The sequence below is a fragment of the Colletotrichum navitas genome (assembly GCF_030913465.1).
Source record: "Colletotrichum navitas strain CBS 125086 chromosome Unknown LY79scaffold_32, whole genome shotgun sequence".
Classification (NCBI taxonomy): domain Eukaryota; kingdom Fungi; phylum Ascomycota; class Sordariomycetes; order Glomerellales; family Glomerellaceae; genus Colletotrichum; species Colletotrichum navitas.
This window is the reverse complement of record NW_026850578.1, coordinates 147,182-167,477: the sequence shown is the minus strand read 5'-3', so window position 1 is coordinate 167,477 and position 20,296 is coordinate 147,182. Positions and strand designations below refer to the sequence as shown.

General features: G+C 52.0%; 7 protein-coding genes across 7 annotated transcripts; 4 read left to right on the top strand and 3 right to left on the bottom strand.

Moving 5' to 3' along the window:
• The first annotated feature begins 1,999 nt into the window (after positions 1-1,999).
• Positions 2,000-2,891, top strand: LY79DRAFT_221269 (acetyltransferase). The gene has a single exon (XM_060551605.1). It carries the CDS (start codon positions 2,188-2,190, stop codon positions 2,758-2,760), a length of 573 nt encoding a protein of 190 aa, XP_060413805.1. The 5' UTR covers positions 2,000-2,187; the 3' UTR covers positions 2,761-2,891.
• A 3,509-nt stretch (positions 2,892-6,400) lies between these two features.
• On the top strand, positions 6,401-7,666 carry LY79DRAFT_554965 (uncharacterized protein). Its single transcript, XM_060557893.1, has 2 exons — positions 6,401-7,320; positions 7,396-7,666. Exons 1-2 carry the CDS (start codon positions 6,553-6,555, stop codon positions 7,588-7,590), a joined length of 963 nt encoding a protein of 320 aa, XP_060413804.1. The 5' UTR covers positions 6,401-6,552; the 3' UTR covers positions 7,591-7,666.
• An 888-nt stretch (positions 7,667-8,554) lies between these two features.
• Positions 8,555-10,919, bottom strand: LY79DRAFT_580027 (uncharacterized protein; the record flags this gene model as incomplete). Its single annotated transcript, XM_060560066.1, has 2 exons — positions 8,555-10,750; positions 10,806-10,919. The coding sequence occupies 2 exons, from the start codon at positions 10,917-10,919 to the stop codon at positions 8,555-8,557; spliced, it is 2,310 nt and encodes a 769-aa protein (XP_060413803.1).
• Positions 10,920-12,397: 1,478 nt separating this feature from the next.
• LY79DRAFT_670006 (uncharacterized protein) lies at positions 12,398-13,324 on the top strand (the record flags this gene model as incomplete). Its single annotated transcript, XM_060563723.1, has 1 exon — positions 12,398-13,324. One exon carries the CDS (start codon positions 12,398-12,400, stop codon positions 13,322-13,324), a length of 927 nt encoding a protein of 308 aa, XP_060413802.1.
• Positions 13,325-13,423: 99 nt separating this feature from the next.
• LY79DRAFT_221203 (uncharacterized protein) lies at positions 13,424-16,138 on the bottom strand. Its single transcript, XM_060551603.1, has 2 exons — positions 15,348-16,138; positions 13,424-15,296 (listed from the first exon to the last, which is right to left on the bottom strand). Exons 1-2 carry the CDS (start codon positions 15,972-15,974, stop codon positions 13,524-13,526), a joined length of 2,400 nt encoding a protein of 799 aa, XP_060413801.1. The 5' UTR covers positions 15,975-16,138; the 3' UTR covers positions 13,424-13,523.
• A 15-nt stretch (positions 16,139-16,153) lies between these two features.
• LY79DRAFT_221208 (NmrA-like family protein) lies at positions 16,154-17,805 on the top strand. Its single transcript, XM_060551604.1, has 6 exons — positions 16,154-16,405; positions 16,463-16,533; positions 16,605-16,828; positions 16,884-16,965; positions 17,021-17,312; positions 17,371-17,805. Exons 1-6 carry the CDS (start codon positions 16,372-16,374, stop codon positions 17,661-17,663), a joined length of 996 nt encoding a protein of 331 aa, XP_060413800.1. The 5' UTR covers positions 16,154-16,371; the 3' UTR covers positions 17,664-17,805.
• A 687-nt stretch (positions 17,806-18,492) lies between these two features.
• On the bottom strand, positions 18,493-20,295 carry LY79DRAFT_554953 (uncharacterized protein). The gene is made up of 4 exons (XM_060557892.1): positions 20,025-20,295; positions 19,853-19,973; positions 19,634-19,799; positions 18,493-19,580 (listed from the first exon to the last, which is right to left on the bottom strand). The coding sequence occupies exons 1-4, from the start codon at positions 20,237-20,239 to the stop codon at positions 18,673-18,675; spliced, it is 1,410 nt and encodes a 469-aa protein (XP_060413799.1). The 5' UTR covers positions 20,240-20,295; the 3' UTR covers positions 18,493-18,672.
• Between the last annotated feature and the right edge of the window lies 1 nt (position 20,296).

Here is a 20,296-nt window from a genome sequence, read left to right as displayed (position 1 = left end):
TAACTATAAGGTTAAATAAAAGCTACTATATATATATTAGCTATAGTCTAGTTAACCTTTAGCTACTTCTAATATTCTAGACTATTATAGCTATATCTTTAGCCTTTATATAATAGGCTAAAAATACTCTCTTACTAATAATAGTTAAATTATTAACCTAGTTATCTAAATATTTAACCTCTCTTTAATAAGTGTACTTTAATAGGCTAAAGACTAATATATCTAGTAGCTAGAGAATAATAAAAAAGTATAATAGTAAATATAGTAAATATATATTATTCTAGAAGTATTCTTATATAAAGTTTATTAATATATAGCTATAATACTTATTTAGAACTAGTAGTCTAGCTACCTTTAGCTTATTAAGTATAATACCTAAAATAAAGACCTTCTTTAGCTACTTAAAGGTAGTCTTCTTAGTTATTTAGCTATTATCTATATATATAAAGTACTATTCTTTATATCTAAATAAGTTAAATAAGAACTACTAGGCCTAGACTAATTTACCTTTATATATAACTAGTAAATATAAGAACCTTTTATTAGTAGTTATATACTTAATAATAAAGATTTATACCTAGAATTCTAGCTACTTTTTTTAGATATACTATAATACTATAAAGCCTAGTATTAGCCTATTAGATCTTTTACTCTTTATAATACTAGTCTTATCTATATTTTATTAGTTAAATAAATAAATTCCTTAGATAATAAAAATACTAGTTAAAAGCTAAAAAAACCTCTAGATAACCTTAAAAGAATAAGCCTTTATTACTAAGTATTAATTACTTTAGATTAATAGGTCCTAATTAATAAGTTTTATTATAAGAATTATTATATTTATTTTTTACCTAAAGGTTAATAAGTATTATAGGTATTACTTAGTATATACTTTACTAGGCCTTTTAGTTATTAATAAGTAGGTCTATTACCTAAGGTATACTAGGTTTACACCTATTTAGCTAAATAATCCTCCTAGGCTTAGGATAATTACTATATATAGTTATAAGTAGTATTTTTATTTTATTACTTATAGAATTAGTATTAAAGTGTCTAGTATAGTATAGCCTATTTCTAAGTAGTATAGTAAATAAAGTAACTATCTACTATATTATTAAAGGCCTATTAAAGCTTATCTTTAGTATATTACTTTATTATAAGTTAAAGAAGGTATCCTAAAAAAATTATGTTATTTAGATGTAAATAGATAATGTTGTAATAGTTTAAAAAAGGTAGTAGTGTTGATGAAGGAGGGGATTTTCAGATGTCCAAAGGTGGGGGATGTCCGGTTGCGGGGTAGTTGAGTTATTGTCCCTCGAGTGTTCACTATAATTCCTGGACAAGACTGGATATAGACTGACGTGCTGCGCCCGCCGCGACGAGGCCGGGGCTGTGAACCGGTCAGGGATCGAGCGCTACGGTTTATCGAGGCTCGAAAACACGATGTGGTAGACACAACGCGCACGATCCTCGAATGGCGGCAGTATCTCGTTCCCCGAATGCCACTGTCCACTACTACTGTTCCGGGAGGGGCAGGGGCTTCAATGTAACCCTTGTCCTGCGCGCATCGGGCAGCTCACGACCCAAAGAGTTGCATTTCTCGGTACCGCCACGGCAAACAAGCCTGTCAGTCTCATGAGCCCACCCGTTCTCCCCGCGAGCCTAAACGAAACGCTTGGGAGCCCAGGTCGGTTGTCCGTCGTGCTAGACCACCGGGTCGCCGAGATTGCGTTGCAGCTCGTGTGCATCGACTCTGACGGGGAAGAAACACCGTTTCGATCAATGTAACCGGGGAAGCTCCTTGCAGATCCCCTCGAGCAGCGCTCGGGAAACGACGTGAGCTCCGACAAGCTTCCCGTGTCGGCTGTCTCATGGCTGGTCGAGGGAGCATCCCGTCGCCGAAGAGTCATTGGACGACGCATCCCGGGAGCGAGCGGATAAACAGGCTATTCCACAAACGGCAGCCCGGCGGTGGTGGTATTGTGTTGTCGCTTTCTCCGCTTGCCGCGGGATCCGCCGCCCCGGTATTATCACTGTCACTCTGGCATGTAACATAACACGAACAATCAGCCAAATTCATATTTGTGACATCGCAACGACACCAGCAAGGCAGGAAATACCCTTTCTTTCAAACCAGACCGGCGTCGGGCGAGAGCGCCACGCCACGCCACGCCACGCGCGACGACCATGGCTTCTTCGCAAGACCTTCCGGCCCCGATCCTCACGCTCGAAAAATGCCTCGTCAGGCCATACCACCTCAGCGACGCCCCAGCGCTCGCCCGGGCCGCCGACTCCAAGGCCGTCTTCGCCCACCTGCGGAACCGCTTCCCGCACCCGTACACCCTCGCCCATTCCGAAGGCTGGATCGCCATGAACCAGGCCCCGCCCATTTTCAACTGGGCCGTCGTGTGCCCGACCTCCGGCACCGCCATGGGCAGCATCGGCCTCGTCCCCGGCGAGGACGTGTACTCGAGCAGCTACGAGCTTGGGTACTGGATCGGAGAGGAGTTCTGGGGCAGGGGCGTGATGACCGAGCTCGTGCCCGCGTTCGTTAGCTGGGTGTTCTCCGGCATGAGCGTGGGGTCGGGAGGGGCGGAGAGGGTCTGGGCGGGCGTGTTCTCGGAGAACGCGGCGAGCCAGAGGGTGCTGGAGAAGAGCGGCTTCGTCTTCGAGGGGCGGCTGAGGAGGGCCATTGTGAAGGATGGCGTGTGTATGGACGAGCTCAGGTATTCCGTCGTCCGGTCCGACCTGCAGGTGTGACAAGTTTCGATGCGCGAGGTCACAAAGTACTATCGGGTCCGGCGTACGGATGCCCCCAAAAAAGATCTGGGACGTGGGGGAGGGGGGTTGGGGAGCAGGCGGCAAGCTGCTGTCTGGAGACTTGCTGTGCCAGGAAATATACGAGGAAGTGAACGGAGATGAGACGGAGGCCGTCTTGTTATGTGATATGGTGTTGAGATACGCCGCCGTGAAATCACCAAGTTAGCATCTCAGCCCATTTAGACTTTCAATAGCCTGAAGCCTATAGCATATGGAGAGAGAGCCTATGCCAGAGCAACATGATGGGGGGTTGATTCTGCTGTTGTCCGATCTTCTCTTTGAGCTGTCCAAAGGAGTGACAAACATCACCCACCACATCCATATCGAACCCTCCCTGCTCGAAAGCAGTGGAATTACACCCCCACTAGGGTTCTAAACGTTAGCATGGTGGATTAACCTAGAAAAGCATAAAAAAGTAGCATGCTATCCCTTCAAGGGTGCAGAGGAAAGATACCTACCGCAAAAGCAGCATTTATAACCCCGGAGGAGTGTAGTGGCAATTGACAGAGAGCGAGAAGCTTATGTCCCACCACGGACCGGTTGCAAAGAAAAGAAAAACCACCGTGACTTGGAAAATAAACTTTGTCATATAAGGCACGAACGTGCCGGCCCCGTGCTCCATGGCCGTCTTCTTCCTTCATTCTGACGTGGACGGTAGCAACAAGTAACGTCACGGCATCATGTCCGCAGGCCCATGCGATGCCATGTCACCCGCCACAAACACATTCCGAGAAGCGTCATGCGCGCGTCCCCAATGCGCTGAGGCGATTTCAAGTGGGACATGCCGGGGTACCCGAGGTTTTTCTTTCTTGGCCATTCGATCCAGATTGATTGCCTTGTATGCATTTATTCCTGTCGGAACCTGTAGCATACCGCATGCTACCGGCCCACTGCGGTGTGTCGCCTTTGGAACCAGGGAAGAGTACGAGTAAGGGCCTCGAACATGGCAGCGACGCGATGAGCCTCGGGCGTGCGATGGCCATCCGACGATTCCAACGGGTCACGGCTTGCATGGAACGCAGCTTTTCTCTCCGACCGTTGTAAGACAGGCTGATGAATGCGAGGATTGCCCGCCCCCCCCTCCTTGATGGCCTTGGCACTTCGCAGCCACCACAGGACCAACCCCCTGTTCTTAAGGCCATTGCCTATACCAGCACAGCGAGAGCCCCCTCGGGAGTTTTGATGAAATATGGTAAAAAAAGGCGCCGCAGGTGTTATGGAGGACACACACATAATACACACATGCACACACTGGGGCATCTTCACCAGTCCAAAGATTGGTGGTTGTCAGCAGGGGTCCCTGGCCAACCAGTGGAACTACTGAGAATGGAGGACCCAATCGCGTTGCTTACCGCTTTTATAACAGCAGGATGCGCGTCCCGTTGGGTGCGACCAGCGCCCGGACCTGGCAGGCCCGCCGGGCCCGATCCACAAGGCCGTTGCCGGACATCGGATGAGACTGCAGCTGCCGACAGGCCCTCTGGCCTGGCTAAGAAAGGGGGGGAAACGGGGCGCGCCCACCGCCTCTCGTCACGATCCGTCATGGATGGAACCAGTCTTATGAGCGCGCGCATCGAACAGAGGGCTTATCGAGTTGTTTGAAGGCCGGTTCGGCCTGCCCTTTTGCTTCGGCGGAGGGCTCCACCCATATAATAGACGGCCGTTATTATCGACATGGGGGGTTCGTCTAGCGCCCTTCGTCCCAAGCGGATAGACCGACAGAAGCAAACCCAGCTCCCGAGAACTTTTTTTTCCACCTGATGACAATCTCGCACTTCCGGTTTCGTTTCTCTCAGAGTCCGAGGGGAGGAGTATTAGATCTTTTTTTTTTCTTTTTTTTTCTTTTTTTTTTTTCCAGCCGCAAGGGTGTTCGAGTGGAAGGGACGGATTCATGACATCCGCCGGCGATCCATCCATTTCCCACACACTTGTTAAACAAGAACCCCTCCTCTATCCTGTTGCCCATTTCGTCAGGCTTCATTATGCAGAGGTGTGGATGGACTTGAGACCGGATGACATCTGCCAGAGATGAACGGTCAAGTTCCAAGGCATGTGTCAGCTCACATAAATCAAACCAGGGTGTAACTGCGTGCCTGGCGTGAATAATGCCTGAAGTGCATTGATAGGGTTTGACGCCTTTTTATTTTATTTTAATGAGATAGCCGGTGCGATCAGGAAGACAGATATCAAAGCCTTGAGCTAGCTTGTTGATGTGACCTCGCTTGCCTCATAAGCACGTTGGTCCCCGCAGACGGACCAAGTCAGCCCCGGAGCGAAACCTAAAGAAGGCCTCCCATCATGTAGTCGATGCAGAAGCCAACGTCATGAATGGTAATGGCCAAGCTACCTGAGCGTCTTGTACCTGCTCAGGGGGCCACGCGTAACATGGGTTGTCTTCCACCTCTTATTAGACTTTGGCCAATATCACGTCGTCGCTCTCAGCCCCGACCGGAATAGAGCCACGCTATGACAGGGAGGGTGTTTTCCCCCAACAATAAATGAGGATCTTCTTGTTCCTGTACCCCCCCCCCCCCCCCCCCCCCCCTCTACGTCAGTCTCTTGGTTTCCTGAAAGTCTCCGTACGGGGAGATGCTTCGTCTCCATAGGACTCAAATCTTAGAGTTTTCGTCTTATGAGCTAGGCGTCACAGATCAGAGCCCGACGAACAAGTGGTATCAGCTGCGATGCAGTTTGGACGAACGGGAGCTGCGCATCGTGTGCCACGTGCCAATGAATCATTCGGGGCATCTCGCCTAGTTCAACAAGTTCCGAACCGTTATAATGTCTCCTGGGGGCGGGGGTTGGTAGGAGTTGGAGATCAAGGCAAGGCACAGACACCAAGCGTTGTTTACATCCCTCATCTCGAGATCGTGATCACGGGCCATCATCAGGCTGCGGCTTTGAGGACAACCACGCTACGGAGTCAAGTCCGTAAACCAAGAAAGCTTATTTCAGACTTGATCAGTCACATTTAAGATGCCCAACAATATCGCAGAAGTCTTGCATCATCAGACGTTCGTCCGGTAGCACTGCAACATGGACGCACTCGGACTCGTCGTGTCCGTCAAACGACGGGGGCCGTAAGACCGGCAGCCAGGGGCCTAGCTCTCACCTCAACAACACGATTGGTAGCTGCGTGGGGAGATGGGGGGGGGGGGGGGGGGGGGGGTGGAACACTGACCTGGTACGAATCATGCCTAGCCCATGGTACTGGAGAATCCAAGCGCGATACAACTGTGAGATTCCGGAGAGGGGGGGGGAGGCTCGTCGGGAAGCCGAACAGAAAGGATCGGTGGGTGGGTGCGTGCATGATACCTCGAGACGACAAACCATTGCCGAGAGGCTGTTACTCGTTACCCGTGGCACCTTGCCGAAGGTCTCGTCCGAGCGCAACTGGATCGTCTTCTTCAACGGCTGAGTGGATACGGGGTGAGTTGTGGGTTAGAGGGGGGAAGATCTCGTACGTAATATAGGTGAAACAGAGACCCAAACTGCTGTACGGATATACTAAGGCCTTATTATCGACCCAGTATCCACGGCCAGTTGGTCGCCTGTGGATATATATCACAGCTGTCGGTTGCTTCGACCCGCCTGGAAGTGTAATATCTCGACTGAGAGCCGTCTGACCTTTTTCTTTTCTTTTTCTTTTTTTCGTCTTTCTTGTTGACATTGATCCGTCATACTGACATCTGCATAACGCACCCCTGTTATCACATTATTATTGCCCTCTGCATGACGAACCCATCAACGCGAACGATTTGTGAGGAAATATCAGTCGTCATGGACCAACAAGATTTGCAACATAATAGTCGCTGTCGTTCTACCCACCACCCCAACACATACCCGAATGTTCAGCCACAGGCAACAGGATCTGGTTATGGAGTCTACCCCACTCCAACATCCCACCAGGAATGGCTCCACCTCATGTCTATTGGTTCCCTGTACCAGCCTTTGTTCTATGCGGAGAACACACACGACTCTACATCACAGTACTGGACCGGCCACCCAGTCGAGACCGGCAGGTCACAAGCCCTTGCGTCGCCGCCTCAAGGGGTTCCAACCGTTCCGACGGCGCCAGCGGTGGCGGCACCGGTGGCGTCTCCCGTCCCGTCTTCCGTCCCGTCTGCCTCGGCGCGCACGCCGAATTGGGATGCGTGGAGCCCCCCGAGAGAGGAGTCGCGAAGCCCGGCCGAGGACCGTGAAGAGGAGGCGTGGGAGCCCGAGGACCTCCGCCGGATGGGCTACCTCGACTCCAGCGGCAGCTGGCGCTGCCGGTACGAGGGCTGCCGTTCGACCCGCGTCTTCGTGCGCGCCTGCGACCTGAGGAAGCACTTCCGCGGCCACGACAAGTACTTCTTCTGCACCGAGAGGCCCTGCGCCATCGCCGGCGTCGGCTTCTCGACCAAGAAGGACTACCAGCGCCACATGGGCTCTCACCAGCCGACCATCAAGTGCCCGCACCCCGACTGCGGACGCATCTTCAGCCGCAAAGACAACATGGTACGTGGTTTGCCCCCCCTCCCCTCGAGGAACACACCCAGAGAGAGTAGACACCTGACAGAGGAGAACAACCAGAGGGAACATTTCAGGAAGATCCACATGTGTCTGCGGAACAACCTGTTTCCTCGGCCGTGCCGCCGATCACGTCGTGCCAGCGAGGACAAAAGGTCGCCGCCGGCGTCCAACGCGACGAAGTGTTCAAGCCGGGAGGCGACGAAGCCAGGAGCTGACCTCCATCAGAACATCGGAACGACGAGGCAGCAGACATAAAGTATTATGGTTGGCCCGCTGGAAAAAAAAAACCTTACGATGCAGTCGTACACTTTTTTTTTTTTTTTTTTTTTTTTTTTTTTTTTTGGTTTCATGCAGAGAGGAGGAAAAAACAAGGCACCCAGAACCATGGGTTTGGGAGGGAAATCCCCCCACATGTTCGCCTTACACGGGTTCCTTACGCCCCTAGCACTGCTATAAAAAAGAAGAGTTGCCCCATAAAACACAAATTACCCATACAACAGTATCAAAGCTTCTCATTCAGGGATCATCGTGGATGGGCTATAGCAGCAAGTCTTTTAGTAAGACCATTCGCACAAACAGTGATGAGTGCATTGTACTGTAAGCCGAGTAGATTGATTCAATAATAGGTAATCCGACCACCGCAAGACGCTGCAAGTTTTGCGAGGGGTGGGTTAGGATCCGGATAAGGGTTTGCGTGGGATAAGTTTGTGTCTAGCTGGAGTATGGTATATTATATTGTGATGACAAAAGCGGATCTGTAATTACTACTGCGTAATTATAGCTTATATCATAACACACCCCCCTAGGTTTATAACGCTATTTATTAGAAGGCTAGTAATATAGAACACTCTTGCTAATTACCTTCTAATTAGGTACATCTCGCTAAAGTATAGGTAGTGTTTTTAACTACCCTGAATAGTGCTTAAACCTAGGCCTCTTGGAATTGTAGGGGTCTCTAATATAGCCTATGCGTATGCCGTCAAGGCACACAGAGGTCCAGGGTAAAGCAGGCTTATAACTATAATAACAAAAGCTGATCTGTAATTGCTACTGCGCAATTACGGCTTATATTACAACATATATATTATTGGTAATAGGATATAATATCAACAATAAAAGTCCACAGTATCAACAACCGGACTTAATGATTTCGGTCACACAGCCCGGGCGGGGGAGGCTTGAGACACGCCCTATTCAGCCATCCCAACTGGTACGTTACTCAACACTCGACAGCCGAGTCCCCCGATGGCAGAGCAACAGCATATTCCAATCCAAGCTTCACGGCCTTACCCGCGTTGAGCGTCACCTGCCAATTGACCTGTCCCACCTTCTTCAGCGAAGCTGCCGCCGTTCCCCAGTTGACGTCGTCTTTGCCCTCACGGGCCGGGAGCCCCGCGGGCACGCTTGAGCCGTTGACCACGAGCCCCTTGGGCACAAGCACGTCGACCTTGAGCCGCTCGTCCTCGGACACGGGCACCTGGTCGAGGACGAGCAGCGACACGGGCTTGCCGGCCGCGGCGCGCGTGTTGGCAACGACGATGCTGCGCGTGTACACGGAGCTGTCCTCCTTGGAGAAGAGCCCGGTGGTGGCCCGCTGGACGTCGACCCTGGGATAGTTGACCTTGATCGCCGGGTCGACGCCCAGGCCGAGCGTGAACATGTCGCCGTCGCTGCAGCGGGGCAGCTGCGCGCGGCCCAGGAACGTGCCGTCGAGCGTGAGGCCGGTTTCGCCTCGGAGCAGGGTGAGCCGGCTGCTGTTGCGGATCTTGGCCTTGAGGTAGGCGACCGGCTTGTACTTGGCGACGACGGTGTGGCTGAAGTGGACGTTTGAGAAACCCAACCGCGCGACGCGCTGCTTGGACGGGGTTCGACGGGGAGGCAGGGTCTTGGTGCCGGGGAGGTCATATGTTGTGGTGAAACCCGTCTCTTCCACCGTCGACTCTTGGAAGTCGACGTTCTCGTCCTGGCCCAGCCACGCGGACAGGTCCAGTGAGTCTCCCTCGTGTTCCTCGAAGCCTTTGGTAGTAGCCGATAGTCGTCTTGCCGCCGCCGCTTGTGCTAATTGGGTCGGATGAATCTGCATCTGTTGCTGTTGCATCTGTTGCTGTTGCATCTGTTGCTGTTGCATCTGTTGCTGTTGCATTTGCACTTGGCTTTGCAAACCATGCTGTGGAGCCCTTTGTAGGAGGAGTCGGCCCTTGTTCTGCTGTTCGAGAACCATCAGACCCTCCTGATACGGGCGGAGGGCCTCTGACGAGGCGGGAGAGCCCGAGTTTTCGACTCCGAACAGGTGAGAGCGAGGCTTCGGGATGTGTGTCGTTCTCTTCTGGACGTTCCACCAGCCCTTCCGCTGCTGGCGCTCTTCAAGGCTGTCGAGAATGCCATGCCCATCTTTGGGAGCCAGCTTGATGTTCCAAGGCTTCAGCGTCGGAATGCTGTTCTCGAGCCCGGAGAACATGGCCTGGGATGTGGAGAGGACGACCTTGCAGTTGCTCCACGTCTCGGAGGTCTCGTTCGTGATGCGGGCGTCGTAGCAAAGCGTGCCGGTGTTGTTCGTCGTGAAGAGCTGGAGATCGTAGCTCGGGGTCCAGGATGCGGAAGACGTGACGTACGAGAGGGTCAGGTCGCACTTCAGGTCCCCCACCTCGGTCGCCTTGCCCGACGTTGCGGCGGAAGCCTGGACAGTGTCGCTGGAAATCGACGTCCGGCGAGAGGACGCGGGAGTAAGGACGGCCGCTTCGAGGGTTACCCGAACGGAGTAGCACAGCTTCGGCCAGAAGCTCTCGCGTTCCTTTCGAACACGCTGCCTTTCCCTCTGCCTTTCTTCTCTCCTCTTTGCATCCTTATACTTCCTTCTGGCCTTGTCTTTCCGCGCCTTTCCTCTCCCCTTGGCGGCTTCAGCCGCCTCTTTTTTCTGCTGCTTGACAAGCCGACTTTCCTCCTTCAGAGAAGCACTCAACCGCTCCGTATTGGCCCGGCCACGAGCCACTCCTGCCATGTGGTCTCCGAAAATCCTCTCTCGTTCAGCCCGATAGGTTTCGATGCTTTCGGCAATGTCGATGCTTTCCTTGCGATCAAGTGAGTTTCCGTGGGCGTCGAGGATTTTGAGCCGGCTGGCAGCGCTATCGACGGCTTCCTTCGCGCTGCGCTCCTCGCTCCGCAGCTGGCGTATCCTAGAACGCAAAGAACCCAGCTCCGGTGACTCGGACATGCCGTCTGCGCTTTCTTCATCCTCAGATTCGGGGTCTGGCACGTCATCGTCCGAATCCGGGTATATATCTTCGAAAATGTCGCGGTTGGGAAGCAAATCCACCGCAATGTCAGTGATTACGGCAGAGCCAGTTCCGTCAACCTTTATCGTAGACTCATCCACAGTGGGCGTGAGACCTATGATCGTGATCTCATTGGTTCCAGGCTGGCAATGTTTTAGTTTCATTTCCCGACCTAGCATTCCCATGATGAAAACTCACCTTCAGTGGGAGATTCTTGACCTCTCGGACAACTTGGGCCCTGGTGGGAAAGAGAGTGACAGATCTGGTAGGCAGATCGCGGACATGGTATTCCCTGTGGTGAATGACGTCCATTGTGGTTTACCGTCGAGTGGCTTGCAGGTTGTGATTGTTGAAGATTTGTTGGGGTCTTTGGGGAAACTTGCTTTGAACCGGAGGTAGATTTTAAAGAGAGGATGCTGATGATTTCAAGCAATAGAGACGAGGAGGGTTTCCCTCGTATTTATAGTTTTTCTGGACATGGAAACGAGGCACTGCGAAGGAGGCAGCTGAGATGGTTCGCCGCATTACACTGTTGCCTGACAGATACGACGGGCTGCGGAACTCCATTTCTCCGCCGCTCCTAAAACAAATGGGCAAAGGTATATCCAGTTCCCCCTAGGGCTACGCCTACTATAAAGCGCTGAGGAGTTGTTTCATTGGCGTGCATTAATTACGCGACAGGCAAGCACACGGACATCGGAACCCAAGCTGTTCCCTTAATGGCATGTCAAGTATTATTCATTTACGAAGCTGGGATTTCGATACGCCACTCATGAGACCCTCACTGTGTGAGTGTTAGTCGCCCTCTTTGGCATTCTCTACACCTATGAGCGATATGCCTTCGATTTATCAAGCTCTCTGTTTGTCTTCAACTATCGACTACCCAGGCCTACGGCTTTGTATCGTGTTTTAGAGCTTCTGCCGGCGACAACTTTCACTTCGGCTTGCCAATTCACCAGCGAATAGTACCTCTGTTAAGGCACGGTACATCTGCTGCCTAGGCTACTTAGCGTCTTAGTTGGGATTGGGGTTGTGTTGGTTCGGTTACGGAATATGCGTATTCTCATATGACCCCCTGTCAGGCCCGGCCTTTGTTGGGAGTTTAGCAGAGCCATCATCGCCGGTGATCCTTAGCTTTCCGGCGCCTACTTATTGGACCATTATCAAGGTCTTTTCGACGTTTATCTATAATAAGTTATTATTAAAAGTCCAAGAGCCGTCTCACAGCATATTGACAGAGATGCTCAGCGCGAACCCATGTCCTGTCCCATGTTTCATACCCGCTGCGGAAATCCTCGAAATCAGGAGTTGCGTATTATTTTTCATCGTAGCCACATCTCCGTCTCCACAGATGATTTAAGATGAATCTGCTGGATTAAGCATATTCTCTATCATGGCAACTGCAGCGTCGATTTTGCCTTTACTCCTGGAAATTGAATGAAGGGTCATTGCGGTTATATCCTACTGTAGAGCGTAATAAGTCCGAACCTCGGCAGCTGTGCCTGCGTAAATCGTCTACACATTTGCAGTCAGTCGGCACGTCGCTATCTACACCGCAAAAGGCTCAAAGCGTACAAACGCGGGCGTCCGCATAACAAGAGAGCGAACCGGGCAAACATCTACCTCGATTTCGCGGCCAAAAGTAGCACATGTGTGACCTCGCAGTTTCGAAAAAGAGCCTACAAGATAAGGATAACTCCTATTCTCTGGCATCAAGCCGCGAACCCTTTCAGTGTTTACACCGATCAATAGCTTACTGTCAGTATAGTGTCGTCGTCGAAATCATCATCATGTTCCGTCCAGATTCGTGGTCATACCGACCTCAGACACACAACTATTACGTCTGGCCTTTTGCCAACGTCGGTGGGAACAGATTCAACGTCAACCACAACGGCCCTTACCGTCGCGAGCCCCCCGGGCTAGCGTTTGCCAGCCCCGGCCCTCGGTTCTTCGACTTCAGTCAGCTCTTCAACATTACGAATAACTTTGGCGCGGGACCCGCCCACCCCGCTCAGCCCGGGCGTCTCCGCGACCGCATCACCGTCGTTCTTCCCGATGACTCTAGGGTTCTCCTCGACCGCGACGTCCTGCACGAGCACCTCCCGCGAACACGCAACTTCATGCAGCACGGCCACTTCGGCCTGCCCGAGTTCCTCCGGGGCTACGACCACGGCATCATGGACGACGTCATAGACCCGCGCGGGTTCAACGAAGCCTTCTCCCGGGCCGCGACCTTCGTCTTCCGACATCTCGAGAACCTGAGCCGGTCCAACGCCTCGCCTTACGCCGTGGGCAGCGGTACTCTGGACCTGTTCGCCCGGCCCCGGTTCCTCCTCGCCAACGCCCGCGATCGAGCCGCCACCGTTCACGAGATATTCTGGCACGTGTTCGTGCTCTGTTGCGTCCTGGACCAGGACCGCGCACTCGGGTGCTCCGATATGCTGGCCCGGCCCATTGCCGAGTTCCTCATCGAGTTCATGCCCAGTGTGCAGGCCTTTCTGCCCCCGCAAGCGATGCAGATGTTGTTCTTGGGGTATGCTCGCATCTTTCGCGAGTCGAGGTTCGAGCTGGAGGTCCTCAGGGAACTGTGGGAGTTGATGGATGTGGCGAACCAGCACGCCATGAGGAACTTGATAGGACCGCAGCTGGCGACGAATGGGATGGGCAACAACGCACAGCGGATATGGACTGCACTGAGACACCTGGGCTTGGTATAAAAGTCCGTACGGCTCGCCGCCTGTCTTTTGTTTGATTGCGTTACTGTGCCGTCGAATTGTAGCCTTATTGCATCAAATATGACATAGTAGAATTTACCTCTGGCTTATGCACGTCTTTATACCGTGGCTGCGCTTGGCCTTGATGAACAAAGACCGTTATGAGAACTATAGGACTGTCGCTCGTGTCCTATACCGGGGTTCATCCGATGAAGTTATCTAGAAACGTAAAGTCCAAGTTCTCTAATGCCCAGTCTTTTTCGTCAACTTCCTGCCCGAATAGTGGGTATTCGACATTTTCTGTCCTCCTGGAACCGGCTTTTTCAGCATCATTTAAGGTTGTGAGGGTGGGTATCGGACTTTGCCCGGTCCGAGTTGAAGAGGTGCTTTCATCTCTAGTCGTGCTTGATTCAAGACGCAGCTTGCTGCCGACACACCCACTTGTAGAGTGACTTGTCGGCAGTTGCTCTCCTCCAGAACCTTTTCGTTGGATCTTGATAGCCCGGAAGTGGGGAAGAAAGATCCTCAAAGTAGTACCATCTTCGGACATTTTCACACTATACCCAAGGTCGTCATGGTCTGGCGCTTCTGGGGAAAAGTCAACGACATACTCGCCGCCAGAAGTCACGTCCTCTTCTATGGGCAAGAGATAGGCGAGGAGCGAGGCAACCCTGGTTCCGATTTCGTCCTTGTCCCGATCAAACAGCTCCTGGATGGCGGCCAGTGTTTGTTCCAAGAGCCCCCGGTCGCTGAGCCGCTGATGGGCGAAAAAGTGAAACCCGTGTTTGGTGGTGACGTCTTGAGGCGCGTCGCAGATGTGGGCAAGACACAGGGCAGTGCTTGATAAAAATGCTATCAAGTCTATTCCTCTGCAATAGTAGCGTGAAGGTCGACTCGCACGGAAGGACAGCACTCTCGAAAGGATTTCACGACCGGCGGTGATGGCCGTCATCCTGCGATAGATATGACCGCATTCAGATACGGGCCGTAGAACGTTCGGAAAGTGAAGTTGAAGAAGTAGGTGGTAATACATGGTGTGGTCACAGAACCGAAGTCTTTCGCGGATCCTTTCCAGGGGGCCGGTGTCTGATGTGAAGGTCGGGGGCACCCACCACTGGGCCGGCATCAACGCAGAAGCCTCTTGCAACAACTTGTCGATCTCCTTGTTGTCTTCAGGGCCGTACACGATCGAGGGATCCCGCTGGAGTAGCTGCCCACAGGCAACAGTGCATAGGCGACAAAAGCGGTCCAGGGGCGTGCATCCTTCTAATGCGTCTGGACGCGCGTAGACGTCCTCCAGAGAGCTTTGTGGCAGACCCAACATGAGGGAAAGATAACGATCAAACTGGACGAGTCGGAACCATAGATCGCTAGGCTCGGCGACGGAGGCGGTCAAGGACTTCGGCTGGACACCCCGGTTTAGGCCCAGCATCTGTGCGATGGCGACGGATCGACGCGCAGCAAGCCACGAGCTTTGCAGATTGCCTGCGTAGTTCTCGTACAGGCCGTCCATCATGATGCACTCAATCCCTTCGAGAGACGAAACCATCTCGTCGTTGCAGACAACCAAATCATGGGCCGTCTTCACGGCCCGCGACATTACTTCTTGCCAGGGCACGCTGAGCTTTTCGAGAGGGTGGAGTGACGAGGAAGGCATCCCTTGAAGAAAAGAGGCCAGGATTAGGAGACTGCGAGCAATCAGGGCAGGATGAGATCCTCGGGGCGGTAACCCCAAAAGACTTGCGGACGAAAGCAGCGACGTTTGGGGTGGGCTGATCCTGATACATACAACTGCCCGGATGATCTGTGAAGTATCTACCGGCATTGCCAAGATTGTTCTCATATCTTCCTGGTTTGGCCAGGCCTTGAGAAGCTGGTTGGAAATGGCATCGTACGTTTCGGCTTTTGATGTGTTCTTCTCCACATCAACAGCAGCAGACAAGGCAGTTCCCATGGGCGATGTTTGAAAACGGCTCTGCAAATGTGAGTTAGCAGACTCTTTGAAGCATAGAACGGCGAATATTACCTCACTGCATGAAACCAAATGTCTATGTTGCGCATGATCGATATCTGACGAGAGTGGTGGTGTAGTGGACGTAGCGCTCGTCGAATCAACCGGGGAACCAGAACGGCCCGACGTCTTTCTTTGAACCCGTACATGCTCTTCAGGCCGAGATTGCGTGGGCAGACCATCGCTGACAAAGAGTCCAGTTTCGTGACCGGCTTGAAGCAGCTTTTTTACCAGAGCTTCCACCTGCCCCAACCTGTCAACGAGGTGCTTATTGCTTCCTGGAGGAGGCGGTTCGTCGGTAGCCTCTTGACTGACACAATCGGTACCGCGACGCGTACAGCCCTCGCAGATAATGTGATTGGTGGACGAGAAGGTACACCGAGCTTTTCGTCGCTTGCATTCCCAGCAGCTCTGTGTGCCTTTGCGGAGCTTCCGGCGCTTTGGTGCGGGGCCGGAATCCGGACCAGAATCGGCGAGCGGGATTGGTCTCAGCTGGCCTGATGTTTCCATCTTGTAGGCTCGCAAAGGCGCTTGATGCGTTGAGTTCATGGCGAGGTGAGAGGAAACTAGGACGAGGGGGCAAGCAGCCTGGGTATGTTCGACCGCCGCTTTGCCGGAGATGATCGGCTGACAAGGAGGCATTAGTCATCCTGCCTATGCAGCTTAGCGCCCGTTAAATCGGCGGTGGAATTAAGGAGCGAATTCTCTACGACCTCCACAGCCTGTTCCCTTTGTTTTAGTGCATGTGCAACTTCTGGCTTGTTGCCACTACCTTTCCGCCGTCGGATGTGACGATAACACCTCCCCGGCTGCTCGGCGGAGGCAGAGACGGTGAGTTGTTTGATGCAATCAAGTCAACAGGATAGCGGAAATATATATTATATTGCAGTATCCCATGTACTGACTCCAAGTCCCCTCCGTGAAACTATACCAGCAGTTACAAGATCCCACAATCTCATAAGTGTTTATATCAGCAACTATTGTCATCCATGAGAATATCTTGTCTTTGGAGTCTTCGAAGAGTATCACCGTCATCGACATGGTCAGGATTGCGCTTGCTGGCGGAGCTGGGAGTAAGTCATCCTTGGAGCTCTTTACTCGTTCAAACTTAATACTGAATGAATCTGTAGACGTTGGACAGGAGGTCCACGATGCTCTGGTTGCGAGAGGAAAGCACGAAATCCTGATTCTGTCCAGGAAGGTATTGGAAACACAACATATTATCTCCAACTCACTCCACCTAGTCGCTAACCTGAATTCCAATGATGGTAGGATGCACCTGCCAAGGCACTCTCTCCCGGGGTGCAATGGATCAAGACGAGCTACGATGATGTCGATCAGCTGGCAGAAGCTCTGAAGGGCGTCCACACCGTACTCTCTTTTGTGACCGGACCCATGGATCCGGCCAACACCGCGCAAATGGACGCACAGAAACTGCTAATCGACGCCTCTATCAAAGTTGGAGTGAAGCGGTTTGCTCCCAGTGAGTGGGCTACGTGAGTGATCCATACCTACGTCCTTGCGCCATTTTTCTGACTCGCTATGGTTAAGGTCCAAGCCCGACCACATGTTCTGGTACGACTTCAAGGACAAGATTCGCAACTACCTTGTGGAAGTGAACAAGGAGAAGAAGGTAGGCCTGAAATAACACGGTCGGATTGTTCGCAGGCTGATGGATATGACTATAGGTCATCGAATACAGTCTCTTCCAGCCAGGCTTGTTCACGAACTACCTGACCTTTCCTTTCAGCTCGGCCAAGCATGTCAACCTGTTTGAAACCCCAGTCAACTATTACAAACACCGAGTCCTTACTACCGAGGGCGGCGAAGACGCCATCGTCACTCTGACCACGGTCCAGGACTTTGCCAAGGTTGTGGCATTGGCCGTGGAGTATGAAGGAGAGTGGCCCCTCGTCAGCGGGATCAAGGGATCAAAGATGACCATTGGCCAAATCATCGCCCTTGGTGAGAAGCTTCGCGGTACGTGTTCCGAAAGCAACCCAACAACCGACTAGGCCATATTAACGTACGTTGATAGGCAAACCGTTCCAAGTTACAAAACTGAACCCCGAAGATCTCAAGTCTGGCGTGGTCAAAGCTCCGTGGTTGCCCAGGCTCGATCATCCCGCCATCCCAAAGGAGACCCTCGATGCTGTTACCCCCAGCTTTGTCGCTGGATTTCTCTTGGGTATCTCGGCCGGCACCTTTGATGTCTCTGACGAGTGGAACCGGCTCCTTCCTGACTTTGAGTTTACTCAGCCCGAGGAGTTTCTAGCTACGGCGTGGGCCGCGATTGACGCCGGTGCGAAGAGCGTCCACACTGATTACTGAGAGGCATGGAGGAGGACGGTCGCGATGTCCTCTCCAAAAGACATGTTCGGAATAATTAGCATTTTGTTGACATGAATCACATGAAAACAAGGCTCGAGCTAGATATGTGTCCCGCTCCCTAATTAAATAATCCTCGAACCAGTTGGAAAGCTGAGTATTGTACATTGAATTCTCCTGTGGAACTGTGACTATTTCTCGGTTACTTTTCCAGTTTTCCCCCAGTACCGAAGAATCTGACTGGTGCGGTAGGGTAATTCTAAGTTGAACATTCTCTTCTTTCTAATTCAGTTGGCGTTCACACCGGCCCACGAACGTGAAATATAGGTCAAGCAGAATGGTACAACGCACGATTTCCTACCAGCAGACGCACTCAGATCCGGCCATATTTCATCAGCAAGCAATCAGGTGGAGTTGACTGCATGCTTATAACGCTGAACAAAAACCCTCGACTTGACTGGAATGTCGAATGTTATTCTCCTATCTTGGTACCTTAACTATAGCCTTTTCGATCCAGGCATCGAATATGTGTGTCTCCTTCTTAGACCTTAGCGTTTCCATCATTTAGGAGATGGCTAGCGGATCAGCTCCAAAACCGGGCTGCAGTAAGGGCAGCTGGCTCTGGGTACTTCATGATCGCACTCTTCGTCACTAGAGCAGAAGCAACAGTCCTTGGAAACCTTGGTTGAATTGGGTGGTGGGCTAGACATTGTTTCCAAGCAGGCCTTTGCTGATTTTGGTGAGAAAAATGGTAGCTTTGTTGTCATTTTGATGCCGAGGTCTACGAACCCGCGTTTCTGCTTCGAGACAGGAGCTGTTTATACTAACATGACTTGAAATTGATTGAATTGTGATTCAAAATTAATCTGTGTGCTTCAGTGACTTGAACTGTCTCTGGCTGTTTTGTTTACTATTACTCAGCGTTAAATCCCCAATCACTCTAAGAGCCTTTTGAACCGACACGGAGCAGACAAAGCTCCTAAAAAAAAACAGTACGAGGGTTGTTTCTGGTCTATGCAGTTGTCACACGCGTCTTCAAGAAGCCGCAAAAGCTTTCAGACATGGCCTGGTCGTGGCCTTCCCTCCATCGGCAGAGGACGGATATGCTTTCTCTACCGACCCGCAGTGCAATTTCGAACCCGAATGTGCACACCTCCGAGTCCATCATAACGTCCACTGGCTTGCCCTCGCGCTCCTCTCGTGCTTTTTTCCTCCTCCAAGCGCGACTCCACACGTTCTCCCGTGCCCTGCCGACACCGACAAGTTTCTCGCGATTCCACTGGCAAGAGATGAGATCCAACGAAGACATGAGCTCGTGGACCTTGTCTCCAAGCTTCCCGGCTCCGGTCTCCAGAGGAAAGCTGACGACCTCCGACTCGACAGCCACAGGGAGTATCTTCTTCCATACGGCAGCCTTCAGGCCTCGTGCAACTTCCTCCGAGGGCCTCATCGGCCCAAAACTCCAAGCGATGGCCCATCTTCGGGTCTTGTTGCCTTGAACAAACTCCGTGACGGCGTAATTGTCGATGGCTTTCTCCCGGAGGACACCTACAAACTCCTCGAGGCTGGACTGCTTCCCGAACATGGACGTGTACCACTGCACACGTTCGCGTAGGACGAGAGACTCTTCGAGCATCCTGCCGACGAAGCTGACCTCGCCGCCAGCGGTCACCATCTCTATCGACGCTCCGGTGCACGCCGTCAATGGGGGTCGCGACTTTTTCTTTGCAGAGTCGACCAGGTCTTTTTCGGATGTGTAGAATGGAGGGTTCGTCATGACGAAACCTAACGAGTCGACGCCAAGCTCGTCTAAAGGAACCAGACGGTCTTGCGGCGTGCGAGCGACGACTGAGATTCGGTTTTGAAGGTTGTTCAGCTCCACGTTTCTCTTCGCGCAATTTATGCTTTTGGGATCAATGTCTGGGGATTGTCAGCTCTGGTTCCTTCCGGGCTAGCCTGTAGAATTTTGGTACCTGTAGCAAAGAACGACCACGGGCGTTGGGTACATCCCAAGAGCGGGTAAATACAGCTTGCCCCGGTTCCGATATCGAGACCAACAATTTTCCTGTCTGGATCGTCGTAGGTGGTGCTATCGAGCAGACCTTTCAGCCATAGGATGTAGTTGTGACGATTTGGTACCTACAAAGGTTAATGTTCAGGTCTTTTCCCCATAGACCTGATGACTTTCTTACCGGAGGACAAAGTCGATCCTCGGCCAACTCAACCTCTAACCCGAAGTCTCTTTTGAGCAACGTCTTTGTAAGTTGCATCACTGCGGCAGGGTCATTGAAGTCGAGGTTCCCTCGCTTGAGCCTAGGGGAATGTCAATATTCTGACAAGTTCTTGAACTCCGGCACGTCCTACATGGCCCCGAAACTCGGGTCTTCACGGCCCATCTTGCCAAAATCCGGTGCGGTAGAGTACAGATTGCGATAGTACGCGTCGGCGTGAGGTCCGGGCTCACGAGGTCGAATGCTTGTTGACCCGCGATCGGCATGACGAATTGCATTTTGCAGGAGCGTGTCGCTGGGTTGATGGAGTTCGTCACCGGAATGGCGTCTTTTCTTCTTATTCATCATGTTTTCTGGTATTGTGGCACCCAATGGTGGAGGCGGATGAGCAATCGGTTTGGACGA

What these genes read in the sequence shown, in the direction of transcription:
- LY79DRAFT_221203 (XM_060551603.1), bottom strand. Translation starts at nt 15,974, where the DNA reads ATGCCTCCTTGTCAGCCGATCATCTCCGGCAAAGCGGCGGTCGAACAT. An exon ending in ATTTGGTTTCATGCAGTGAG is followed by an intron (nt 15,297 to 15,347) that starts GTAATATTCGCC and finishes TCACATTTGCAG; the next exon opens with AGCCGTTTTCAAACATCGCC.
- LY79DRAFT_221269 (XM_060551605.1), top strand. Translation starts at nt 2,188, where the DNA reads ATGGCTTCTTCGCAAGACCTTCCGGCCCCGATCCTCACGCTCGAAAAA.
- LY79DRAFT_221208 (XM_060551604.1), top strand. Translation starts at nt 16,372, where the DNA reads ATGGTCAGGATTGCGCTTGCTGGCGGAGCTGGGA. An exon ending in AAGTGAACAAGGAGAAGAAG is followed by an intron (nt 16,966 to 17,020) that starts GTAGGCCTGAAA and finishes ATATGACTATAG; the next exon opens with GTCATCGAATACAGTCTCTT. An exon ending in CCTTGGTGAGAAGCTTCGCG is followed by an intron (nt 17,313 to 17,370) that starts GTACGTGTTCCG and finishes GTACGTTGATAG; the next exon opens with GCAAACCGTTCCAAGTTACA.
- LY79DRAFT_554965 (XM_060557893.1), top strand. Translation starts at nt 6,553, where the DNA reads ATGACGAACCCATCAACGCGAACGATTTGTGAGGAAATATCAGTCGTC. An exon ending in TCAGCCGCAAAGACAACATG is followed by an intron (nt 7,321 to 7,395) that starts GTACGTGGTTTG and finishes GAGAACAACCAG; the next exon opens with AGGGAACATTTCAGGAAGAT.
- LY79DRAFT_554953 (XM_060557892.1), bottom strand. Translation starts at nt 20,239, where the DNA reads ATGATGAATAAGAAGAAAAGACGCCATTCCGGTGACGAACTCCATCAA. An exon ending in GACCCGAGTTTCGGGGCCAT is followed by an intron (nt 19,974 to 20,024) that starts GTAGGACGTGCC and finishes ACATTCCCCTAG; the next exon opens with GCTCAAGCGAGGGAACCTCG. An exon ending in AGGATCGACTTTGTCCTCCG is followed by an intron (nt 19,800 to 19,852) that starts GTAAGAAAGTCA and finishes TAACCTTTGTAG; the next exon opens with GTACCAAATCGTCACAACTA.